This window comes from Malaclemys terrapin, chromosome 2, assembly GCF_027887155.1.
Source record: "Malaclemys terrapin pileata isolate rMalTer1 chromosome 2, rMalTer1.hap1, whole genome shotgun sequence".
NCBI lineage: Eukaryota > Metazoa > Chordata > Testudines > Emydidae > Malaclemys > Malaclemys terrapin.
This window is the reverse complement of record NC_071506.1, coordinates 65,289,918-65,312,178: the sequence shown is the minus strand read 5'-3', so window position 1 is coordinate 65,312,178 and position 22,261 is coordinate 65,289,918. Positions and strand designations below refer to the sequence as shown.

At 42.4% G+C, this 22,261-nt stretch overlaps 1 protein-coding gene across 3 annotated transcripts in view; it reads right to left on the bottom strand.

The window, feature by feature from the left end:
* Positions 1-22,261, bottom strand: part of TOX (thymocyte selection associated high mobility group box) — a 265,158-nt gene that overhangs the window by 5,250 nt on the left and 237,647 nt on the right. For all 3 annotated transcript variants that reach the window (XM_054021071.1, XM_054021073.1, XM_054021072.1), the window contains exon 7: positions 17,892-18,278. In XM_054021071.1, coding sequence (XP_053877046.1) covers positions 17,892-18,278 — 387 coding nt within the window. The remainder of the gene's footprint in view (positions 1-17,891; positions 18,279-22,261) is intronic.

The window sequence follows — 22,261 nt, the reverse complement described above, 5'->3', positions numbered from 1 at the left end:
AGCGCGGCAGGGGAGGGCGCCGAGCCTGGCTGTGGCCCCACTCTCCCCGACCTCCCGGAGCGCCGGGAGGAGGGCGGAAAGCCCGGCCGCGGCCCTGCTCTCCCCAACCGGACGGAGTGCTGGGAGGAGGGCGGAGAGCCCAGCCGGGGCCCCGCTCTCCCCGGGTGAGCGCCGCCCCCCTCCAGGTGCTGCCCTAAGCACATGCTTGGAGGGCTGGTGCCTGGAGCTGGCCCTGCATAGTATGCCCTTCAAGAATTGATTCATAAGGTCAGTACCCTTTTCTCTTTCAAATCCTTCCAGAAGACCCACTTCTTCTGTGAGGGATGCCTGCAAGAAACTGGCCAACTAATGGTGGATAGGTTGAGGGATAATGGGGTATAGCTGATGTGTAACATATATACGGTTGTGTACAAAAGATATACACATTTTTGTTGTTACTCTCTCACCCTCGCTATGTAAATTGCTTGTCTTCTTAGGCCCTGATCCTTCAAGCCAAACTGTATGGGCCAACAGCCATTGCATTGTGGAGTCTTAGGCTGAAAGTTCTTCAGCTGTATGGACTTTGTCTTCCTGGATGTGAATTGTGTTAACCTAGTTGAGGCACTACTGGAATACAAATAATGCTTCATAATAACAAACAATAAGTGAGTTACATTCTGTGCTCTTTAATTGAGCAAAACTCCTATTGACTCTGATCAGAGTTTTGCTTGATTGAAGATCATAGAATTGGGTCTTGTAATATTATCATCATAATTTGTATATAATACACTAGTCTTGGGGCCATTTCTAATTCAGTCGCAAGAGGAAACTATATAAAAGAGCATATTCTCAGGCATTTAGAATTACCTTTGTACCTTGGAGGTACATCCTCCTTAGTGATCTATTACCAGTCTTTATGAAGCAAACATATACACAGGACCATCTGATAGTGTTGGTAGCTCTAGACACCTGTTTTAGAGAAGCACGGAGCTGAACAGGCATAGAGAATCAAATATACTTTCTGTCTAAGACAGATGGTTCCTCAAGGTCAGAGGGAGAGAACAACAGTACAACACTGTAAACACTTTGGCTAGACTAAGGATGAATAAACATCTTCAGAGTGGAAGGATGTTCTGTGGTGAAGGCACTGGCCTGGTACTGATTGGGCTCCAATTCCAGGCTCTGCCCCAGAGTTCCTATGTGACCTTGGACAAGTCACTTTGGCTCCAGTTCAGCAAAGTTTGTGCACATGAATAGTCTGACACAGTTGGTACTATTTGTGCTGAAATGTAAGCATATGCTTAAGTGCTTTGTTAGATCAGAGCCTTAATCCTGCTATGCCTCAGTTCTCCCATCTGTAAAACAGGGGTAATAATTCTTCTTTTTCTGCAACCTTTGTCTGTCATGTCTATGCCAGGCTTCATTGAAGTTATCTACTCTCCTCAAATTAACTCCTCTCACATCAGCCTATCTCAGGTGAGAGTGCTCACAACAAACAACCCCAAAGATGCTCAAACAACACGCAAGCTGCAGAGTGTTTGGATTACAGCACAGAGTCTCCAATGCATTTCTACCCTCAGCATCAGCAGCCCTTGAGCTTTGACCCACATCCCCTGATGGGTCAGCTAGCTCGAGTTTAACTGGAGCTAGAGAATTTTGTGTGTGGACGAGAGCTGGGTTATGGGCCCCACTTGAGTTATACCTCAAGCTAACACTGCAGTGAAGACATGCCTTCAAATTGTAAGCTCTTCGGGGGCAGGACTGTCTCTTACTCTGTATGTACAGCACCTGGCAAAATGGGGCACTGATCTTGGTTAAGGCTTTGTAGGGCTACTATAATACAAATGATAATTTACATTGTTGAGCACATATACACCAAAACAAAAGATAATTTAAGAATTCCAGAACTACTCAAAATAGAGGGCTAATAAATGATGATCATATCCAAAATGTAAACAATCAATATTTCAGTCTTTTCATGAATCCTGGAAGTATATATCTGCATAACATAGGAAGACAGCCTCATATTAGGCCTGTAGTAAATATTTGTGCATTATTTGTGTAAGTCCTTAACACACAATGATGAAATAAAAAGTGTTCAGAAAATGAGTGCTTAGAGGTCTAATTAAACAATGCTGAATGTTTTGCATTGTAATGCTCAAGAGAAAATCACCAACTGTTTTGCAACATGCCTAGAATTTTAAATTTCATTTTCCTGTGCCAGATTGAAATAAAAATAGGGAACTTGATAAAGATTAATTTGGTGTCAGAAGGGACATTTGCTCTTTAATTAGATTTCTGTAGCCCTAGCTGTTTTGTTGCGCCACGATAGCAAGTCCTAAAAAGCCTGCAGCAGAACTAAACAGTGATCCTCATCTCCACACTTTACTGGGAACTAATTTCATTTCCTGCCTGTCTGGAGAGGTATTTTCAACAGGCATCAATGTTTTTGTCTTCACAACTGATTTATTCATCAATCTCAATGTGATTTTTTTAAACCTTTAAATTACATCCAAATCCTAAAGCATCTGTTTATTACACAAGGAAATTGAAAATCTGTCTGTGTGATATCATACAAAGATTTTTCCTTAAGGTTATAAAGGAAGTTGACAGATATTAATGATTTTTTTTCTCTTGACCTCATTCGAAGACATAGTGTAACAAAAAGGGGAAGAAATCTGGACAAATACAGCAGGCCCATGAGTTTATTTTATAAAATATGTAGTAGAAAAAATGAGACTATTATTTCTGGCAGGCTAGGCAATCACATTGCAGTATACATTTATTTTCTTTAAAAAACCAACAACCAAAGGTATACGGAAATGAGCCGTTATTTAAAAAAAACCCAGAGTGTACATTAATCTTCTGCCTTTTTTTGATATACACTATACAGATTCCTGCATCCATGGGCATCAGACATTAAGAGCCTTGTTTTAGCTGCCCCTGCATGTGTACAAAGGTGGGACAGAGGTAATAAAGAGCCTTCCTCTACTTTGTGCCCCACTGCAGGGCCAGTCACCATCAGAAGGCAAAGGAAGAAAGCAGGTGCTGTGCTTGGACTAATTCCAGTAGCAATGCTAGGCTAGCCTTCCCAGTGAGGTCAAGGAGTGGCTGGGAGACGACGAGACCATGTCCCCATCCTTCTCCGCACAAGCCGTCAGAGTTCAGTAAGTTTGAGAGTGGGGAGTTAATAGGAGGGAGCACCAATGTTTGTAGAGACAAACGGGCTCCTACTTCAACATGTGTTTCCCCTGAACCCCAGAGGAATTTTGGTTGATTCAGCCAGAATTCTTCACAATGCCCAAGTGAAGCCAATGGCTTAAAGCTGATATCTGATCCACAGGACACAAGTAATTTTATTGATCATGGGCCAAATGTTGCCCTCCCTAAATCAGTGAAAAATCCTATTAGCTTCATTGGGAGTTTTATCTGTGTATAAAGACTGCCGAATTCGCTCCAGCAGGCCAAATTCTATCCTTAGAACTGACTGTCTCAGAGCAGATGCTGATATTAAGTAATACTGTATGCAAAGGTGTCTTCCACAGGTAAATTACATTTTACCACAAATCACCATGCTCCAATTAATGCAGCTCTGATTCTAGAAACCTCTAGTGCTCTCAGAAAGCAAAAAAACCATGTGAACTTTAGGAGATAGGGTCGGGTCACATAGAGCCAAAAGATGAAATACTGCATATACTACTCTCCCAAAAAACAATTTAAATCCTGCTTGAGTAATGCAAATCATAACGGACCCCTCATTCTTTTTTAAAAATGTGCATCTACTAGGGAGATATGTAGATGTATGTCTGCACCAGTTGTAATAATAATAAAATGATAAAAAACCTATATGATCATGCATAGGTGCTGAATCCGTGGGTGCTCCGTGGCTGGAGCACCCATGGAAAAAAATAGTGGGTGCTCAGCACTCACCGGCAGTCCCATGGATCAGCCCCTCCCCTTCCACCTCTACTTGCTACCAGCGGGCCGGCCGATTAGCACCTCTCCCTCCCTCCAAGCGCCTTCTGCTCACCGTAATCAGCTGTTCAGCAGTTTGCAGGAGATGCTGGAGGGGAGGTAGAGGAGCGGGGGCAGGAAGAGGCGGGGGAGGGGGTGGAACAAGGTGGGGCAGGGGTGGGAAAAGGTGGGGCAGGGAGGATGGGAGCAGGAAGAGGTGGGGTGGAGTGGAGGTTTTGGGGAAGGGTGGAATGGGAGTGGGGCCTGGGGTGGAGTGGGGCTCGAGCACCCCCCAGGAACTGGGGAAGTCAGTGCTTCTGTGATCATGATATGATAGTGATAAACCAGCACTGTTTCTGTAAAAGGAAAATCATACCTCTCTAATCTACTTAGAATTCTTTGAGTATGTCAACAGCTGATAAAGGAGAATCTGTTAAATAATGTATTTGTACTTTGAATAAACCTTTGACAAAGTTCCTCACCAGAAAGTATAAGGAAACTCTGTCAAGAAGTCATGGGGTGAGAAGTAAAGCACGGTCAAAGAACAAAAGTTAAGAGTAGGAATAAATGGTCAATTTCCAGATAGCAAAAGGTTATCAAAGGAGCACCTCCAGGATCTGCACTATGATTAGTGTTGTTTAATATATTTATTAATAATCTGGAAAAAAGGAGTGAAGTATGAGGTGGTCTACTTTGCAGATGACAACAATTATTTAGGTTAGTCAAGACTAGAGAAGACTGTGAAGAATTTCTAAGAGATCTATCAGTGCTTGATGTACAGGCAATGTGGTAATAGATGAAATTCACTTTGACCTATGCAAGTTACAAGACATTAGAAGGGATCATTTGAATTACTGGTACATATTAATGGGTTCTAAATTAACTACAACCACTCAGGAAAAAAAGCTGACCATCCGTATGGACAGTTTAATGTAAACACATGTTTACAGTTTCAGATTACATTCAGGCTAAAGTTTGATGCCAAATACATGTGAGGCTTCCCTCACATGTATTTGTACAGTTTAATGTAAAGACATGTATTTGTACAGTTTAATATAAACACACATTCACTGTGCAGTGTTGAGTTGTTTCTGCTTTCTGGCTACTGGTGGCAGTGTTGTGGTGAATAAATGTTAGGATGTATAAAGACTGGGATAGAAAATACTGAAAATATTATAGTCATTCTGTACATCGATGGAATGGTCTCACCTGGACTACTGTGTTCAGTTCTAGTCACCCCATCTCAACTATGATATAGCAGAAATAGAAGGGCTTTAGGGAAGCACAATGAAAATAATCAGGGGCAATAAAACAGCTCTATATGAGGAGAAACTGAAACCTGAACTTTGCTGAGGTCCATGCAATTCCCACCATACACAAGAATTCTCCAGATCTGGTTGAATCTGCTGATGGGTCCCTTCTCTCCTTCGGAGACAAGACCTGCCAGTGATAGTTGTCACTCTCTGGGGTCATCAGGAAACCCTCAGATTTGGGCTAATCTGGGCCCCCCATGCTCTGGAAATTGTAGGTATGCCCTGGCTTACTATCCAATACCTCCACATTTGCTGGTGGAAGGAGACACTACACTTTAGTTCTTGATATTGCCGGCTGTCCTGCCTCCCAGGATCCAAGAACTGGACTGGTACGCTCTACACGTGATAATGCAAACCTCAGAGAGCAAGGCACCAGGACCCTCAGGGCCACTCACATCTCTGTCTGCCTCAGCTGATCTACTTTGCAGATGACAACAATTATTTAGGTTAGTCAAGACTAGAGAAGACTGTGAAGAATTTCTAAGAGATCTATCAGTGCTTGATGTACAGGCAATGTGGTAATAGATGAAATTCACTTTGACCTATGCAAGTTACAAGACATTAGAAGGGATCATTTGAATTACTGGTACATATTAATGGGTTCTAAATTAACTACAACCACTCAGGAAAAAAAGCTGACCATCCGTATGGACAGTTTAATGTAAACACATGTTTACAGTTTCAGATTACATTCAGGCTAAAGTTTGATGCCAAATACATGTGAGGCTTCCCTCACATGTATTTGTACAGTTTAATGTAAAGACATGTATTTGTACAGTTTAATATAAACACACATTCACTGTGCAGTGTTGAGTTGTTTCTGCTTTCTGGCTACTGGTGGCAGTGTTGTGGTGAATAAATGTTAGGATGTATAAAGACTGGGATAGAAAATACTGAAAATATTATAGTCATTCTGTACATCGATGGAATGGTCTCACCTGGACTACTGTGTTCAGTTCTAGTCACCCCATCTCAACTATGATATAGCAGAAATAGAAGGGCTTTAGGGAAGCACAATGAAAATAATCAGGGGCAATAAAACAGCTCTATATGAGGAGAAACTGAAACCTGAACTTTGCTGAGGTCCATGCAATTCCCACCATACACAAGAATTCTCCAGATCTGGTTGAATCTGCTGATGGGTCCCTTCTCTCCTTCGGAGACAAGACCTGCCAGTGATAGTTGTCACTCTCTGGGGTCATCAGGAAACCCTCAGATTTGGGCTAATCTGGGCCCCCCATGCTCTGGAAATTGTAGGTATGCCCTGGCTTACTATCCAATACCTCCACATTTGCTGGTGGAAGGAGACACTACACTTTAGTTCTTGATATTGCCGGCTGTCCTGCCTCCCAGGATCCAAGAACTGGACTGGTACGCTCTACACGTGATAATGCAAACCTCAGAGAGCAAGGCACCAGGACCCTCGGGGCCACTCACATCTCTGTCTGCCTCAGCTGAGATCCTCCACAAATACCGTGACTCTGTTAATGTTTTTGATAAGGGAAAGGCAGACATTCTGCCCCCGCATCAGAATTATGACTCCCTCAATGACCTCCAACCTGTAGCAGAGATCCCAATAAGTCAGATATATGCCAGAACTTCAGACTCTCCCCATGTATTTTCAGGAGAACCTACAGAAGGGTTTCATCTGCCCATCCACATCTCCGGCAAGTGCCCCAATATTTTTTGCCAAGAAGATGGATGACTCATTGTGGCCTTGTATCGATTATGGGGCCTCAACAAAGTGACCATACGAAACTGCTCACTGCTCTCCCTCATAAGCAAACTCAGACTGGCTACATGCAGCTCACATTTTCACTAAGTTAGACCTGCAGAGGCCTATAACCTGGTGTTTGTGTACAAGGGAGATGAATGGAAGACTGGCTTTCATACTCAATATGGTCATTATGAATATCTGGTCATGCCGCTCAGCCCATGCAATGCTCCAGCAACTTTTCAACACTTTATGAATGATATATTTTGGGATATACTGGACCAATCTGTCATTATTTACCTTGACACCCTAATTTCTTCTGAGGGCAAAGTTCTTCAGGACCAGCACCTGAGCGGCATTCTTGAAAGACTATGCCAGAATCACCTATGTATCAAGCTGGAGAAATGTGTATCTGACTGGGACATCCTTAAATTTCTCGGGGATATTATCTCATTTAACAGACTGGCAATGGAACCCCACAAAGTGGCAGCCAGCATGGAATGGGCGTGACTAAAGGATGCACACAGAATCCAATACTTCTTGGCTTTTGTTAACTTCTACGACTGATTAAGAGAGCTTTAAACTAGGAATTGGGGGAAGATGGTTGGGAGATGTCCAGGTAATCTCCATGCAGGATTTTAACATTGAAAGGGAAGAAAATGAAGTAAGAAAGGATACAGCTGTGGGTAGGAGAATGGACATACGGAGGAAGGGTAGTGTAGATACCATTCTAATAGGTGATACTGGTGGTAGAATGTCTGGGCCTAATTGGGTAAAGAATGTGAGCGAAGTCAAACAGCAAGAATTAAGATGTTTGTACACCAATGCAAGGAGCCTAGGTAACAAAACTAGAGTTACTGGTGCAGGACGTGAAACCGGATTTTATGGGGATAACAGAAACATGGTGGAATAGTAGTAATGACTGGAGTACAGGTATTGAAGGGTATGTGCTGTTTAGGAAAGACAGAAATAAAGGCAAAGCTGGTGGAGTAGCATTGTATATCAATGAGATAGACTGTAAAGAAATAAGAAGGGATGGAATGGATAAGACAGAGTCTGTCTGAGCAAAAATCACATTGGGGAAGAAAGCTACTATAGCCTCCCCTGAGATAATGTTTGGGGTGTGCTATAGACCACCAGGATCTGATTTGAATATGGATAGAGACCTTTTTAATGTTTTTAATGAAGTAAATACTAATGGGAATTGTGTGATCATGGGAGATTAACTTCCTAGATATAGACTGGAGGACAAGTGCTAGTAATAGTAATAGGGCTCAGATTTTCCTAGTATGCGATAGCTGATGGATTCCTTCACCAAGTAATTGCTGAACCAACAAGAGGGGATGCCATTTTAGATTTGATTTTGGTGAGTAGTGAGGACCTCATAGAAGAAATGGTTGTGGGGGACAACCTTGGTTTGAGCGATCATGAGCTAATTCAGTTTAAACTAAATGGAAGGATAAACAAAAATAGATCTGTGACTGGGTTTTTGATTTCAAAAGGGCTAATTTTAAAAAAATTAAGGAAATTAGTTAGGGAAGTGGATTGGACTGAAGAACTTGTGATCTAAAGGCAGAGGAGGCCTGGAATTACTTCAAGTCAAAGTTGCAGAAACTATCAGAAGTCTGCATCCCAAGAAAGGGGAAAAAATTCATAGGCAGGAGTTGTAGACCAAGCTGAATGAGCAAGCATCTCAGAGAGGTGATTAAGAAAAAGCAGAAAGCCTACAAGGAGTGGAAGATGGGAGTGCTCAGCAAGGAAAGCTACCTTATTGAGGTCGGAACATGTAGGGATAAAGTGAGAAAAGCCAAAAGCCATGTAGAGTTGGACCTTGCAAAGGAAATTAAAACCAATAGTAAAAGGCTCTATAGCCATATAAATAAGAAGAAAACTAAGAAAGAAGAAGTGGAATCGCTAAACACGGAGGATGGAGTGGAGGTTAAGGATAATCTAGGAATGGCCCAATATCTAAACAAATATTTTGCCTCAGTCTTTAATGAGGAACTTAGGGATAATGGTAGGATGACAAATGGGAATGAGGATATGGAGGTAGATATTACCACATCCGAGGTAGAAGCCAAAGTCGAACAGCTTAATGGGACTAAATCGGGGGCCCCAGATAACCTTCATCCAAGAATATTAAAGGAACTGGTACATGAAATTGCAAGCCCATTAGCAAGAATTTTTAATGAATCTGTAAACTCAGGGGTTGTACCGTATGTCTGGAGAATTGCTAACAGTTCCTATTTTTAAGAAAGGGAAAAAAAGTGATCCGAGCAACTACAGGCCTGTTAGTTTGACATCTGTAGTATGCAAGGTCTTGGAAAAATTTTTGAAAGAGAAAGTAGTTAAGGACATTGAGGTCAATGGTAATTGGGACAAAATCCAACATGGTTTTACAACAGGTAGATCATGCCAAACCAACCTGATCTTCTTCTTTGAGAAGACAACAGACTTTTTAGACAAAGGAAACGCAGTGGATCTAATTTACCTCGATTTCAGTAAAGCATTTTATACGATTCCACATGGGGAATTATTAGCTAAATTGGAAAAGATGGGGATCAATATGAAAATTGAAAGGTGGATAAGGAACTGGTTAAAGGGGAGACTACAACAGGTTGTACTGAAAGGTGAACTGTCAGGCTGGAGGGAGGTTACTAGTGGAGTTCCTCAGAGATCGGTTTTGGGACCAATCTTATTTAATCTTTTTATTGCGGACCTTGGCACAAAAAGTGGGAATGTGCTAATAAAGTTTGCGGATGACACGAAGCTGGGAGGTATTGCCAATATAGAGAAGGACCAGGATATCATACAGGAAGATCTGGATGACCTTGTAAACTGGAAAGTAATAGGATGAAATTTAATAGTGAAAAGTGCAAGGTCATGCATTTAGGGATTAATAACAAGAATTGTGGCTATAAGCTAGGGACGCATCAGTTGGAAGTAACAGAGGAAGAGAAGGACTTCGGAGTATTGGTTGATCACAGGATGACTATTAGCCGCCAATGTGATATGGCCGTGAAAAAAGCTAATGTGGTCTTGGGATGCATCAGGCGAGGTATTTCCAGTAGAGATAAGGAGGTGTTAGTACCGTTATACAAGGCACTGGTGAGACCTCATCTGGAATACTGTGTGCAGTTCTCAGAGGCGTAGCGAGTGCCCTCCGTACCCTCCAACCGGAGGGGGCCCCACAAGGAAGGGGGCCCTTAAAAGTGGCAAAAAAATGTAAGGTATAACTAGTTAAGTGACATTTATTGACGCTATTGCACAATCCATGTCGGTTTTACTGACAAAACGGTGAAGTCATTATGATACATCATAATGCTATTGGCTACATCAGTTGTCTGTCGGTCAGTTTCGAATTTTAGTTGGACCCATTCAAAGAATGTGTATTTGCGTTCATAATGGCGGTCGGCGGATAAATGTTATTAATTTAGTTGTTTAATTTTTTATCGTTTGCAACGATTCGTTTCCAACGCAGAAGCATGCTTTGTGATGTCTAAGAGAACGTATAAGAGCGGAGCTAGTAAACGAAAGGCAGCAAAAGATGCCGAGAAGGAACTTGAGAAAATTCCAAAGTTGTCAACGTATTTTGCGCTGCAATCCAACGTACAGGTACAGGCACATGAAACGGACAGCGGTAGCAGCGACGAATCGTATCCAGAAGTATCCAGAAGTGCTTCAAGTGAGGTTGAAGGTGAAGCCAGTTGTTCTACCAAACAAACTGTGACAGATATTCCAGCTGCTGCCGAGAAAGAAGTATCTGAATCTGAACCACTGACTGATGATCCAGGAGATTGGCCATCTATAATATCGGACAGGCAAGTGTGTGACATTATTGCACGTGGCCCACCGCAGCAGAATGGAAGTTACGAATTTCCATTTAACGAGGAAAGACGGAGGTTCACAAGTACTCATTTCTATCGAACCATGGCAAATGGCGAGAAAATAAGACGTTCATGGTTAATGTACTCAGTTCAGAAAGATGCCATTTTTTGTTTCTGTTGTAAATTATTTGGCACTGGCGACATACTGCTACGTCGTGGAACATCTGCTTGGAAACCACTGTCAAAAAGACTTCAGCAGCATGAAACAGGCAAAGGTCATCAAGCCTGTATGGTGAAATGGTTTGACCTTCGGTCAGGCATAGTAAACCGTACATCTATTGACCAACTCGAATTGCAAGCTTTTCTGAAAGAAAGATTTCTGGAGAAATGTTGTCAAATGCATGGTTGATGTCGTTATTATCTTGTCCAAAAGAAACTTGGCATTTCGAGGAAGTAATGAAAAGCTCGGCGATCCTTCGAATGGCAACTTTTTGGGACTGTTTGAATTGCTTGCAAAGTATGATACTGTCCTCAGCGAACTTTTACAGAGGATTAAGAAGGCAGAGACACATGTTCAGTACCTCAGTCCACAGATCGAAAACGACCTGATTCAACTTGTTGCCAGTAACATTCAAGAGGCCAACATAGCGCAGCTTAAAAAAGCAAAATATTATTCAGTTATTTTGGACTGTACTCCCGACGTGTCACATGAAGAACAGATGTCTGTGGTGTTACGCTTTGTTGAATGCAACGGTGAAGATGGTGTCAATATTCGTGAAGCGTTTGTTGGTTTTCTTAATGTTCATGATACAACTGGCGAGGGCTTATTGGAAGCATTTCTTGAAAAGGCAAACAACTTAGGAATACACATTGCTGACATGAGAGGCCAAGCTTATGATAACGGCGCAAATATGAGAGGAAAGAATAAAGGAGTTCAAGCCCGCATGCTAGAAATAAATGACCGTGCCTTGTATGTACCATGTGGAGCTCACACTTGGAATCTTGTGATCTCAGACGCGGCAAAGTCATCGAAATATGCCGTTGACTTTTTCGGTCTGATTAACAGAATATACGTTATCTTTTCTTCTTCACCTTCACGTTGGGATATACTTCAAGAACATATGCCAATATCTGTTAAAGGGTTATCGGACACTTGTTGGGATTCGAGAATTGATGCTGTGAAGCCATTGTGTTATCACCTTGAAGAATTGTGCAATGCTTTGTTATCTTTGCGAGAATATGCGCTCGAAAAGAAAGATGGCAATACAGCAACAGAAGCCGATGCGCTTTTAGACCATGTTACTACCTGGCCTTTTGTTCTGTCTGTGTACACGTGGTACGATATACTATTTCACGTCAATAAAACCACCAAATTAATTCAGTCACCAGATGTGTCAACTGACGTACTGCAGGCAGAAGTCAGTGCTACAAAGAAGTTTTTGGAAGACTATCGAAATACAGGATATATCTCTGTGGCCACAAATGCACGTGAAATAGCAGAGCATATGGGTATTGAGCAGGTGTTTCCAGAAACCAGGGTGCGACGTAAGAAGAGAATGTTTGATTACGAATGTGCTGATGATTCGAGTCGTCTTTCTGCCAAAGAAAAATTCAAATCGCAGTTCTTTCTTGTTCTCACTGATCAGGCCATATCTTCTGTTTCGTCGTGATTTGACCAACTCGTGAAGTGGTATAAGTTGTTTGGATTTCTGTATAACGCTAACAGCCTGAAGCAGTGTCACAGAGAAAATGAACTGGAGAATCACAGCAAAAATTTTGAAAGAAAAATGGGAGACATTGATGCCAACGAACTCATAATGGAATGGAATCGTTTTATGTCATCGAGAAAGAGAGAGGACTTATCACAGCAAACAATTTTTTAACGTACATATACAAGGCCTTCAGGAGATATATCCGAATCTTTCCATTTGCATTAGAATTCTTCTGACCACACCAGTTACTGTAGCTGGTGCTGAAAGGAGCTTCAGCAGAATGAAACTGATCAAGAATATCCTGCGCTTAACCATGACAGGCTTTCTGCACTTGCAGTTATCTCAATCGAAAACAAGATTGCCAGATCTCTGGAGTATGACGCATTGATTAACCAATTTACGGAGAACAAGGCTCGAAAGAAGCGCTTTGCGTAAATACGGAATACATGTACACTGTAGGCCTATGTATACATAATATGAACCCTGTATATTGTATAAAATAAATACCGCATTCCAGTTTCTGCATTGTAAGGGGCCCCACCCGGAAATATGTTCGGAGGGGGCCACGTTCTTTGTTGCTAGGGCCCTGGCAGTTCTGGTCTCCCATGTTTAAGAAGCATGAATTCAAACTGGAACAGGTACAGAGAAGGGCTACTAGGATGATCTGAGGAATGGAAAACCTGTCTTATGAAAGGAGACTTAAAGAGCTTTGCTTGTTTAGCCTAACCAAAAGAAGGCCGAGGGGAGATATGATTGCCCTCTATAAATATATCAGAGGAATAAATACCAGGGAGGGAGAGGAATTATTTAAGCTCAGTACCAATGTGGACACAAGAACAAATGGATATAAACTGACCATCAGGAAGTTTAGACTTGAAATTAGATGAAGGTTTCTAACCATCAGAGGAGTGAAGTTCTGGAACAGCCTTACAAGGGGAGTAGTGGGGGAAAAAGACATATCTGGCTTCAAGACTAAGCTGGATAAGTTTATGGAGGGGATGTATAATGGGATAGCCTAATTTTGGCAATTAATTGGTCTTTGACTATTAGCGGTAAATATGCCCAATGGCTTGTGATGGGATGTTAGATGGGGTGGGATCTGAGTTACTACAGAGAATTCTTTCCTGGGTGTCTCACTGGTGAGTCTTGCCCACATGCTCAGGGTTTAGCTGATCGCCATTATTTGGGGTCGGGAAGGAATTTTCATCCAGGGCAGATTGGCAGAGGGTTTTTTTTTTGCCTTCCTCTGCAGCGTGGGGCATGGGTCATTTGCTGGAAGATTCTCTGCATCTTGAAATCTTTAAACCATGATTTGAGGACTTCAATGGCTCAGATACTGGTCTGATACAGGAGTGGGTGGGTAAGATTCTGTGGCGTGCATTGTGCAGGAGGTCAGATTAGATGATCATAATGGTCCCTTCTGACCTTAAAGTCTATGATTCTATGATTTATCCCAGGATTCTCTGTGTTGGCTGCTCTGCTCACAGCCCTACTACGGAAGGGAATTCGATTTGTATGATCCCCAGAAGCTCAGGTTGCTTTTGATAATCTGAAGCAGAGATTCATCAACGGCTCCCATCTGGATTCACCCAGACCCTGCCACACTGTTTATGGTGGAGGCAGATGCTTTGAACATTGCACTAGGGACAGTTCTAGCCCAATCCAATGCTCTCGAAGAGTGACTTCACCCATGCACATTTTACTCGCGAAAACTCACTCCTGCTGGGGGGAAATATGACATCCTGGACAAATAACTGCTGGCCATCAAAATGGACTTTGAAGAATGGAGCCACCTTCTGGAAGAGGCTAGATTTCTTGTCCAAGTTCTCATAGATCATAAAAACTTGGAATACCTTAAGATGGCCAGGCACCTGAAAACACCTGCAGGCATGCTGGTCCCTCTTCTTCACGCAATTCAGGTTTGTGGTCACCTACCCTCCTGGGACAAAGAACAGGAAGGCAGATGCATTGTTGTGGAAGGATGAGAACTTTGATCCTGGAAAAGAAACTAGGTCCACAATCCTCGAGCCCTCAAACTTCATTTCTTCCATCATAGCCTCCAACCTGATAACCTCTATCCATTCTTAGCTGCCCCACAAACTCTTTGCCATCCAAATCCATCAAGCCTTAGACCAAGAGCAGGACCAGACCTCTGCCGCATTCATGTTCCAGGACAGGATCTGGTATCATAAAGGATGCATATATGTACCTGAAGGGTCTACTGAGCTTCAAGTCCTACAACTCTGCCATGATGCTCCCGTGGAGGGCCACTCTGGCTGTTCCAAGATGCAAGACCTAGTGTCTGGGAGCTTTTGGTGGTCAGCTGTATGTGTCTTGTTTTGCCTTACGTAGTCTCCTGTGATATTTGCACCCAGACCAAGACACCCTGTTCAAGACTGCTGGGTCTCCTTCAAACCTTACCCACTCTGCCCTGGTTTTGGGCTATCATTTCCATGTACTTTATCATGGAATTACCACCCTCCCAAGGCCACACTACAATTCTAGGGATGATCAACCACTTAACCAAGATGCCACACTTTGTTGAATACCGGGCGCTTCCCTCTGCTCAGGAAACAGCCCACTTGTTTGTGAACAACATCTTTCCTCTTCATGGCTTACCTCTGAGTATGGTATCTGTCTGGGGACCAGGGTTTATTTCCTGCTTCTGGTGGGAATTCCCATGCCACCTGAGTATAAACATGCTAACCTCTATGGCCAATCACCCAAGCAACACCTCAGTCTGAGGACGACAATTAGATCCTAGAACATAACCTATGTTACTTTCTAAATCAGGGGCCGGCAACCTTTCAGAAGTGGTGTGCCAAGTCTTCATTTATTCACTCTAATTTAAGGTTTCACATGCCAGTAATACAGTTTAACATTTTTAGAAGGTCTCTTTCTATAAGTCTATAATATATAACTAAACTATTGTTGTATGTAAAGTAAATAAGGTTTTTAAAATGTTTAAGAAGCTTCATTTAAAATTAAATTAAAATGCAGAGCCCCCCGAACCGGTGGCCAGGACCCAGGCAGTGTGAGTGCCACTGAAAATCAACTCGCGTGCTGCCTTCGGCACACGTGCCATAGGTTGCCTACCCCTGTTTTAAACTATCATCAAGATGATTGGCTCTCTTTGATCCCTCATGCTGAGTTTATCTAAAATAATGCCACCAACACCTCCACAAAGCAGACCCTCCTTTGCTAATTATGGTCTCCATCCTCACGTTCATCCACAGATCGCCTTGAAATTGTCCATGCCCATTGTCACTGAACTCACTGCCCACATCTAGTAGGTATACTAAGAACTCCAGAAGTAGTTAGAAGTCGCCAAGGCAACTTACAAATGGTATGTGAAGTGGTCCCACCAGCCAACACCAGGCTTTGAGGTAGGGGATAAGGTTTGCTTGTCCACCCGGAACCTGCGATCAACTTGCCTCTCTGCAAAGCTGGACCATCAGTAACTAGGACCCTTCCAGATCACTAAACAGATTAACCTTGTTACATTTAGGATACAGCTACCAGATTTCCTCCAATTCAGCCCACCTTCCACATCTTTCTTCAAAAACCCTTAGTCAAGAATCCCTTCCTATTTCATTCTACTCCCTACTCCCCTGCCTATAACTATCCACATCCAAGAAGAATATGTTGTTCAGAATTTTCTAGACTTTTGCCGGGTCCGAGGAAAACTACAATATCTAATTCAATGATTCCTACTCCAATCACTAGGTTAGACTGCCTATGTCCCAGGCGCCTGACAGTGCATTTGGTATCTTTGATAGAAATGTTAGATTTCTTGAATGAGAAATACGGGTATTGATTCCTATTCCTATTTCAGGACACCATATTTTACACTGCTTTTTTAATTTTGTGGGGAGTAGGCAAAAAGGGTCACATAATTTTTTATCATATTGTATGTTATGTCAGGAAAGCGAAAGGTACAGTATAACACAGATCTATTTATGGACTTCAGGATGCCTATTTTCTACAGTGTATGTTATGCCCCAGGCTAGAAATGGCACTGCACAACGTATGTAATATGTCGGAGCCAGCAGCTTTTGTTTTAAGTGGCAGTTCTTTCATGCTGTTGAAATACATGCAACATACTACAAGAAGTGGTAGTCCCACTTTTTTCTTTCCTTCTGGGTAATGTTCAACATGATGTAATGGAAGCTACTGAAGTCACATTTTATTTAATATATTTTGTTATATGTAATTTTTGAATAATGCACCATGGAACAATGTTTAGATTTATGTGATGATGATGATCATGGCATGGTGCCAATAACCAGATATGCTATTTAAAACCATTCAACTCCTGCATTGCACCTTCTATTAAGTATAATTGTAATATCCATGGAATAATCACGGTGAGATTTTCAAACCTGGATTCATAAATTGTGCCCACAAGCTTTGTGCATACGAGGCATTTGTATGAATAAATTGGGTATTTCAGAAACCTGGAAGGGCATAAGAAAAGAGCAGAAAACATTGAGCATGAAATGCAGTGATGGGCCTGCACCTGCCTACCCATTTATAATAAGTGGGTGTAAAATACATCATTCTAACTTGGTAGGATTTTACACTCACTTTACAATGGTGCAAATGATTACACAAGGTGTAATGGAAAATCAGGCCCAATTACATCTAAATCTTGCGATTTCAAGATACACACCTCCTTACTCCTCTCCCCAAAATAGTCAATTCTGGGCTATTTTTTAGAAAATAAAACTTTATTTACTTAGAGCCAGATCCTCTGTAAAATTATTTAGCTCCAGTGAAATTGCACTGCTTTACATCACTGGAGGATTGAGACCTGAAAGTCCGTATCATGAGGTTTCCAGTATGTAGTCAGGCCATACTCCCACTGAAATTCAATGGGAATTTGTTAGAGCAGGGACTGAGTATGAAAATGAATAAAACTTTAATATGAACATCAGGAACTGGCCCCTTATTTCCAGTATCTTACTTTATAAACTGTGTCTTTAAATCAACATTTTTGAAATCTTAACATTTCACCTGTTCATTAGGTTATTTTCTACCTCACAGGCTGATTTCACTGAGTAACATTAATATTTTTTGTAAAAGAAACTCCCTTTCCTGTGGGAGATATGGAATTTTAATGTTCAGGAGCCAATCTTCAGGGGCACTTGGTTAACTTTACTCACATGAGTTGTCCTGGTACAGCTCATGAGACTAGTCATCTGAGTAAAGTTGCTCACGTGCTCAAGTAGCTGCAGGACTGGGAGCTAGGACTTCAGTACTGGAATGTTGCAAAATTAAAGCTAAACCATGAATCAAAAAAACCTACATTAACTACTGGAAGACCAGTTTTACGGATTCAGATGGAAATCTATTCCCCAAACAGATTGAAAGTTCGTGATTTAGAACTTACTTGCTGCATTGTAGGTGAATGTAAAGCAGACTGGACTTGCATTGGGAGTTGGTTTCCAATGGACTGCTGCATTGTAATTGGCTGGTGTTGCTGTATGTTGAGATGCTGGTGGAGAGGTGGGCTAATCTGAAGCGGTGGAGGTGGGGACACAGCCATATTTGCTATGGAAACAGTCACTGGCATTTGGTTGTTGGGCTTGGGTGCGATATTCCTGGGGATATTAGCGTGCATGGCAGTTATGTGCGGATTCATTCCGGGTTGTTGGTGATAATGGGAGCTTAAGTACAGTGCGGAATGAGCCTGTGTGGGCCCATGAAACACTGACTGTTTTGAATTAATCATCTGAGGCGGTTGGGACGCCTTAACATCAACAGGTTCACTGTAGCTCTGTTGAGAAAACAAACAAACAAACAATCTTTAGAGACCGATAACAGCTGTTTTTCTGAGATCTATTTACTGCACAAATGAACCTCCGCATCATTCCATGCCTGACCAGAATACCTTAGTGTTCTGCAATAATAGTCTGAAGCACAGTGTAGTGGTAATTTCCCGTAGCATACTGGAGAATTTTGTTCTATAACAAATACCCACATTTCCCCTTTTGTTCTTTGCTCGTTAGATGAAGAACTCCTTTATGACAGCACTCATCTCGGCAGCATACATCAGTCATGGAGATGCTACTTAAAATGTCCTTACAGCGGAGACTGGTTATTACTCTTAAATAAATAGAAATAAAGTTAACTCTCACACACCACACAGATTTTTCTTCACTCCTGTAAATACAGCCCCTCAGCTTCCTGGCTTGACATTTTGATATTGCAAAACTTGGAAGTGATGTTACTGACATGATAAGCTACTCGACAAATGAAAATGTGGCTCCAAACCTGCAACCCTTACTCACATAAGCAGTCATTACTTCTGTTATTAGTCCCCTTTAATTCAATGGGACCACTCATGCGAAGAAAGATTATTTGTGAGGTAATAAGGCAATAAGTGAATAGAGCACTGGACTGGGTCTCAGGAGACTTGGTTCTGTTTCCATTCCTGGCTCTACCAGTGACCTGCTGGGTGACCGTAGGCACTTCCCTGCTCATAGCCTCAATTTGCACATCTGTAAAATGAGGCTAATGATACTGACCTCATTAGTAAAGCATTTTGATATCTACTGATGAAAGCACCAGATAAGAGGCCGGTATTATCATGAAGGGTGGCAGGACTGGGCACTATGGTTGTGTCACTGGATCAAACAAAAATTCCTGTGTTGGCATATTTTATTTTTAAAATATTCTGTGTTAGGATTATATCTATGTCCACATCAACTGTGTTTTGTAGATTGCGAGTTTGGAAATAGTATAGGCATACTGAATAATTAATTTTTAAGCAGAACCCTCTCAATGAATCCAGTGAAGGAGTTCTGCTTAAAAACTGATGGTACCATTTGGCCTATGTTTGACTACATGCAAACAAGAAAATTATCTCACTGGCCCTGAATAATACAGCACCAAAATAAATGAACTGAGAAAATAAATAGAGCTTTTCAAAATAATTGCAGAGTTTGTCTTGTTTTCTTGAAGCAGTTATGAATATTTTCAATAATAAATAGTTCTAATGTTTATACGTTGTTACTCTGAATTTCTACTAAATTTGTTCTGTTCCCCATGCACTCAGTTTCTTAGAACTTCCAATTGAGTTGTAAACTAGATATGTTCAAGTAAATGCCAAAAAGAGTTAAAGATTAGCCACTTAGTGCTTATGTGTGGGTACCTGAATAATAATTTAGCAGTTAAGGAAAGGTTGTGAAGTATTTATAACCAGTGAAAGGTGAAACATGCTGGAAAAAATGGTAAATGTCTCTCTGGATAAAGAATTATATATTAAAACACAAGCTGGAAGATGCATACATACTATTATCCTACCAATGCCATGTCATGTTTGTTTAGTTTACAAGTCAAAATAAGTTTCATGTTACTTTCAGCATCAGCTGAGCCTGTGAAAGTCTATTTGTATGCTTTCTGATGTATGTGCCATCACCAATAATCAACTAATATGCACATTACAGAAACTAGTTCATTATCTGTGATGATATACAATGAAAAAGATTATAACTTAATTTTCCCAAGTCAAGTTACAATACCGAAGCCGAAAACTTATTTTCTCCCGTAAACTAAGGAAAATTAAATAAAAATGATAAAAGGAATGCAAATCTCTTTCTCTCTCTGTGTACAGTATGCACTACACACACCCACATATACAGATTAAGATACAGACAAATGCACACATACACAAAATGAAATATGATACCTGATAGCATATGCAAAATCCTTCCCAGTTTTACCAACAGCACATGCATAGCAGCAGGGCAGGATAGCAAAGGCAGTGAGGACTGGCTAAGAGGCCTGCCAAAGCCTCATAGATCCAAAGGGTCTGCTGACTGAGGGGCCTAGTGAATATGCTGTGCTCCTCACATAGTAGGAGTAATGCTGTATCTTTTTTAGAAAAACAACAAGGTCCCCTCAGGGTACATATTTTCCAGCCCTCTGTGTTGTCAGGATGTTTCCTTGATAGGATGACCGTATGTCCCATTTTGGCTGGGACAGTCCCTTTTTTAAGCCCCGTCCCTGACATTGTGACTTTTTTTGTGGCAAAACTGGGCATTTGTCCTGTTTGCTTTTGCCAAATGAGTTGGCAAGAGCAAACAGGACAAATGCCCAGTTTTGCAAAAAAGGTGGGGCGTGCCTCCCTAGGGAGATATGGAAGAATGTTGGGGTGTGTGAGTGGCAACGTTTTGGGGAGGGGGACAGGAGCCTGGCCAGTCTGTCTCTGCTATGTTCTGCCCCCCAATCAGGGAGCAATGGGGTAACACGTGCTCACTCTGCAGCCCAATCAGAGGGCAGTGCAATCAGGGCCCTAATTCAAACTCTTCTCTGTCTGGGCCATGGAGCCGCGACTTGTGGGACCCAGACCCTACCAGGCAACCTGGCTGGTAAGTGCCTGACTGGGTTCCACATCATCTGCTTGTGTTGGGGCACCGAGTGTGGCATGGTCCCCCACCCCTGCCACAGCCTCCCAAGCAGTCCCCACAGCTCCCACCCCGGCCTCATATCCTCCCCATCCATCGTCCTTTGGGGCTGGTCCCCGGAGCCCTTTCCAGGCCTCCCCCCAACTCCTCAGTCTGCCTCTAGTTGCCTGCGTCTGCCACATCCCGGCAGGGGTGCCATTTCGGGAGGGCGGTGGGGGACACCTGGCCCACCTGAGTTTCGTACTGTTGGCCGGGAGTGACCTCCTCCTGGTCACTCCTCTCTCCCCTCCCCTCACCGGCCGGGAATCACCCCCTCCAATTACAAAGTCTGAAATGGCCCTGCATCCGGCCTTCCCCCACCTCCCCAAGGCTGCTCTCTGGAGTCTCCTTGATCTCACCCACTACCCGGAGCCTCCTTCCTGCCACTCTGCTATCCCAAATCCCAAAGGGGCATCACACTGCTAACTGGATCATATCCAATAGCTTCACCTCCTGGCTCCGAGCCCAAAAGTATTCACACTTACACACTCAGATCCCAGCCCAACCCAGTCCTCTTCTCCCCGCTCCCATCTCTGCAACTTGGCCCAATTGGGGCCACAGAGGAACATTTGTGGGGGTGCAGGGGATGAGTGGCGATGCCAGGCGGCTTGGGCCAGGCCCATGATCCTGTTTTCAGGCTAGGGAAATATGGTCACCCTACCTGACCCTCCCACTGCTCTCCATGATGTATTTCCTTAGAGCAAGGCCAGGATTTCTCCCAACGTTTCTGAGGTCAGATAGGCTGAATAACCCCTCTTGAAGAGAAGCTGTCACATAGCTCTTTTGAATTCCAAGGATTCTTCCATTGTGATATTTTTCTGTGTATATACAGCCAAAGATTCTGTCATACTCCTCTTTAAATAAGGAGACACACTGAACCAAATTCATTACTGGCGTAACTCCACTGCTTTCAATGCACTTATATAAAGGATGAATTTGGCCCATTATAATAACTTAATTTATAGGATACTAGATCCTGTAGCAGGTGCAACTCCCATTTCAGTTATTGGTAGTTGCACAGTCTTATGCTGGGGATGAATATCACTTTTTTTTACTTCCCAGAAGTGTGTCTGCCAGTTGGATCAAAAAGGGTTTGCTCTGATTGTTTCAAGCCAGCAGTAATTCTTCTATATATTTGTCACAATATTCACAATTCACAACACTCCAGCCCCAGACTAAGCAAGTATTTTACAGTGACTAAGAATGCTTTAAATCATATGTGATTTGAAGTCCCAAAGTGTCCAATATTAGTGTAAAAGACATACATATTATCAGTTATTGGGAATCTGGATAAACAAACCCATTAAGTATA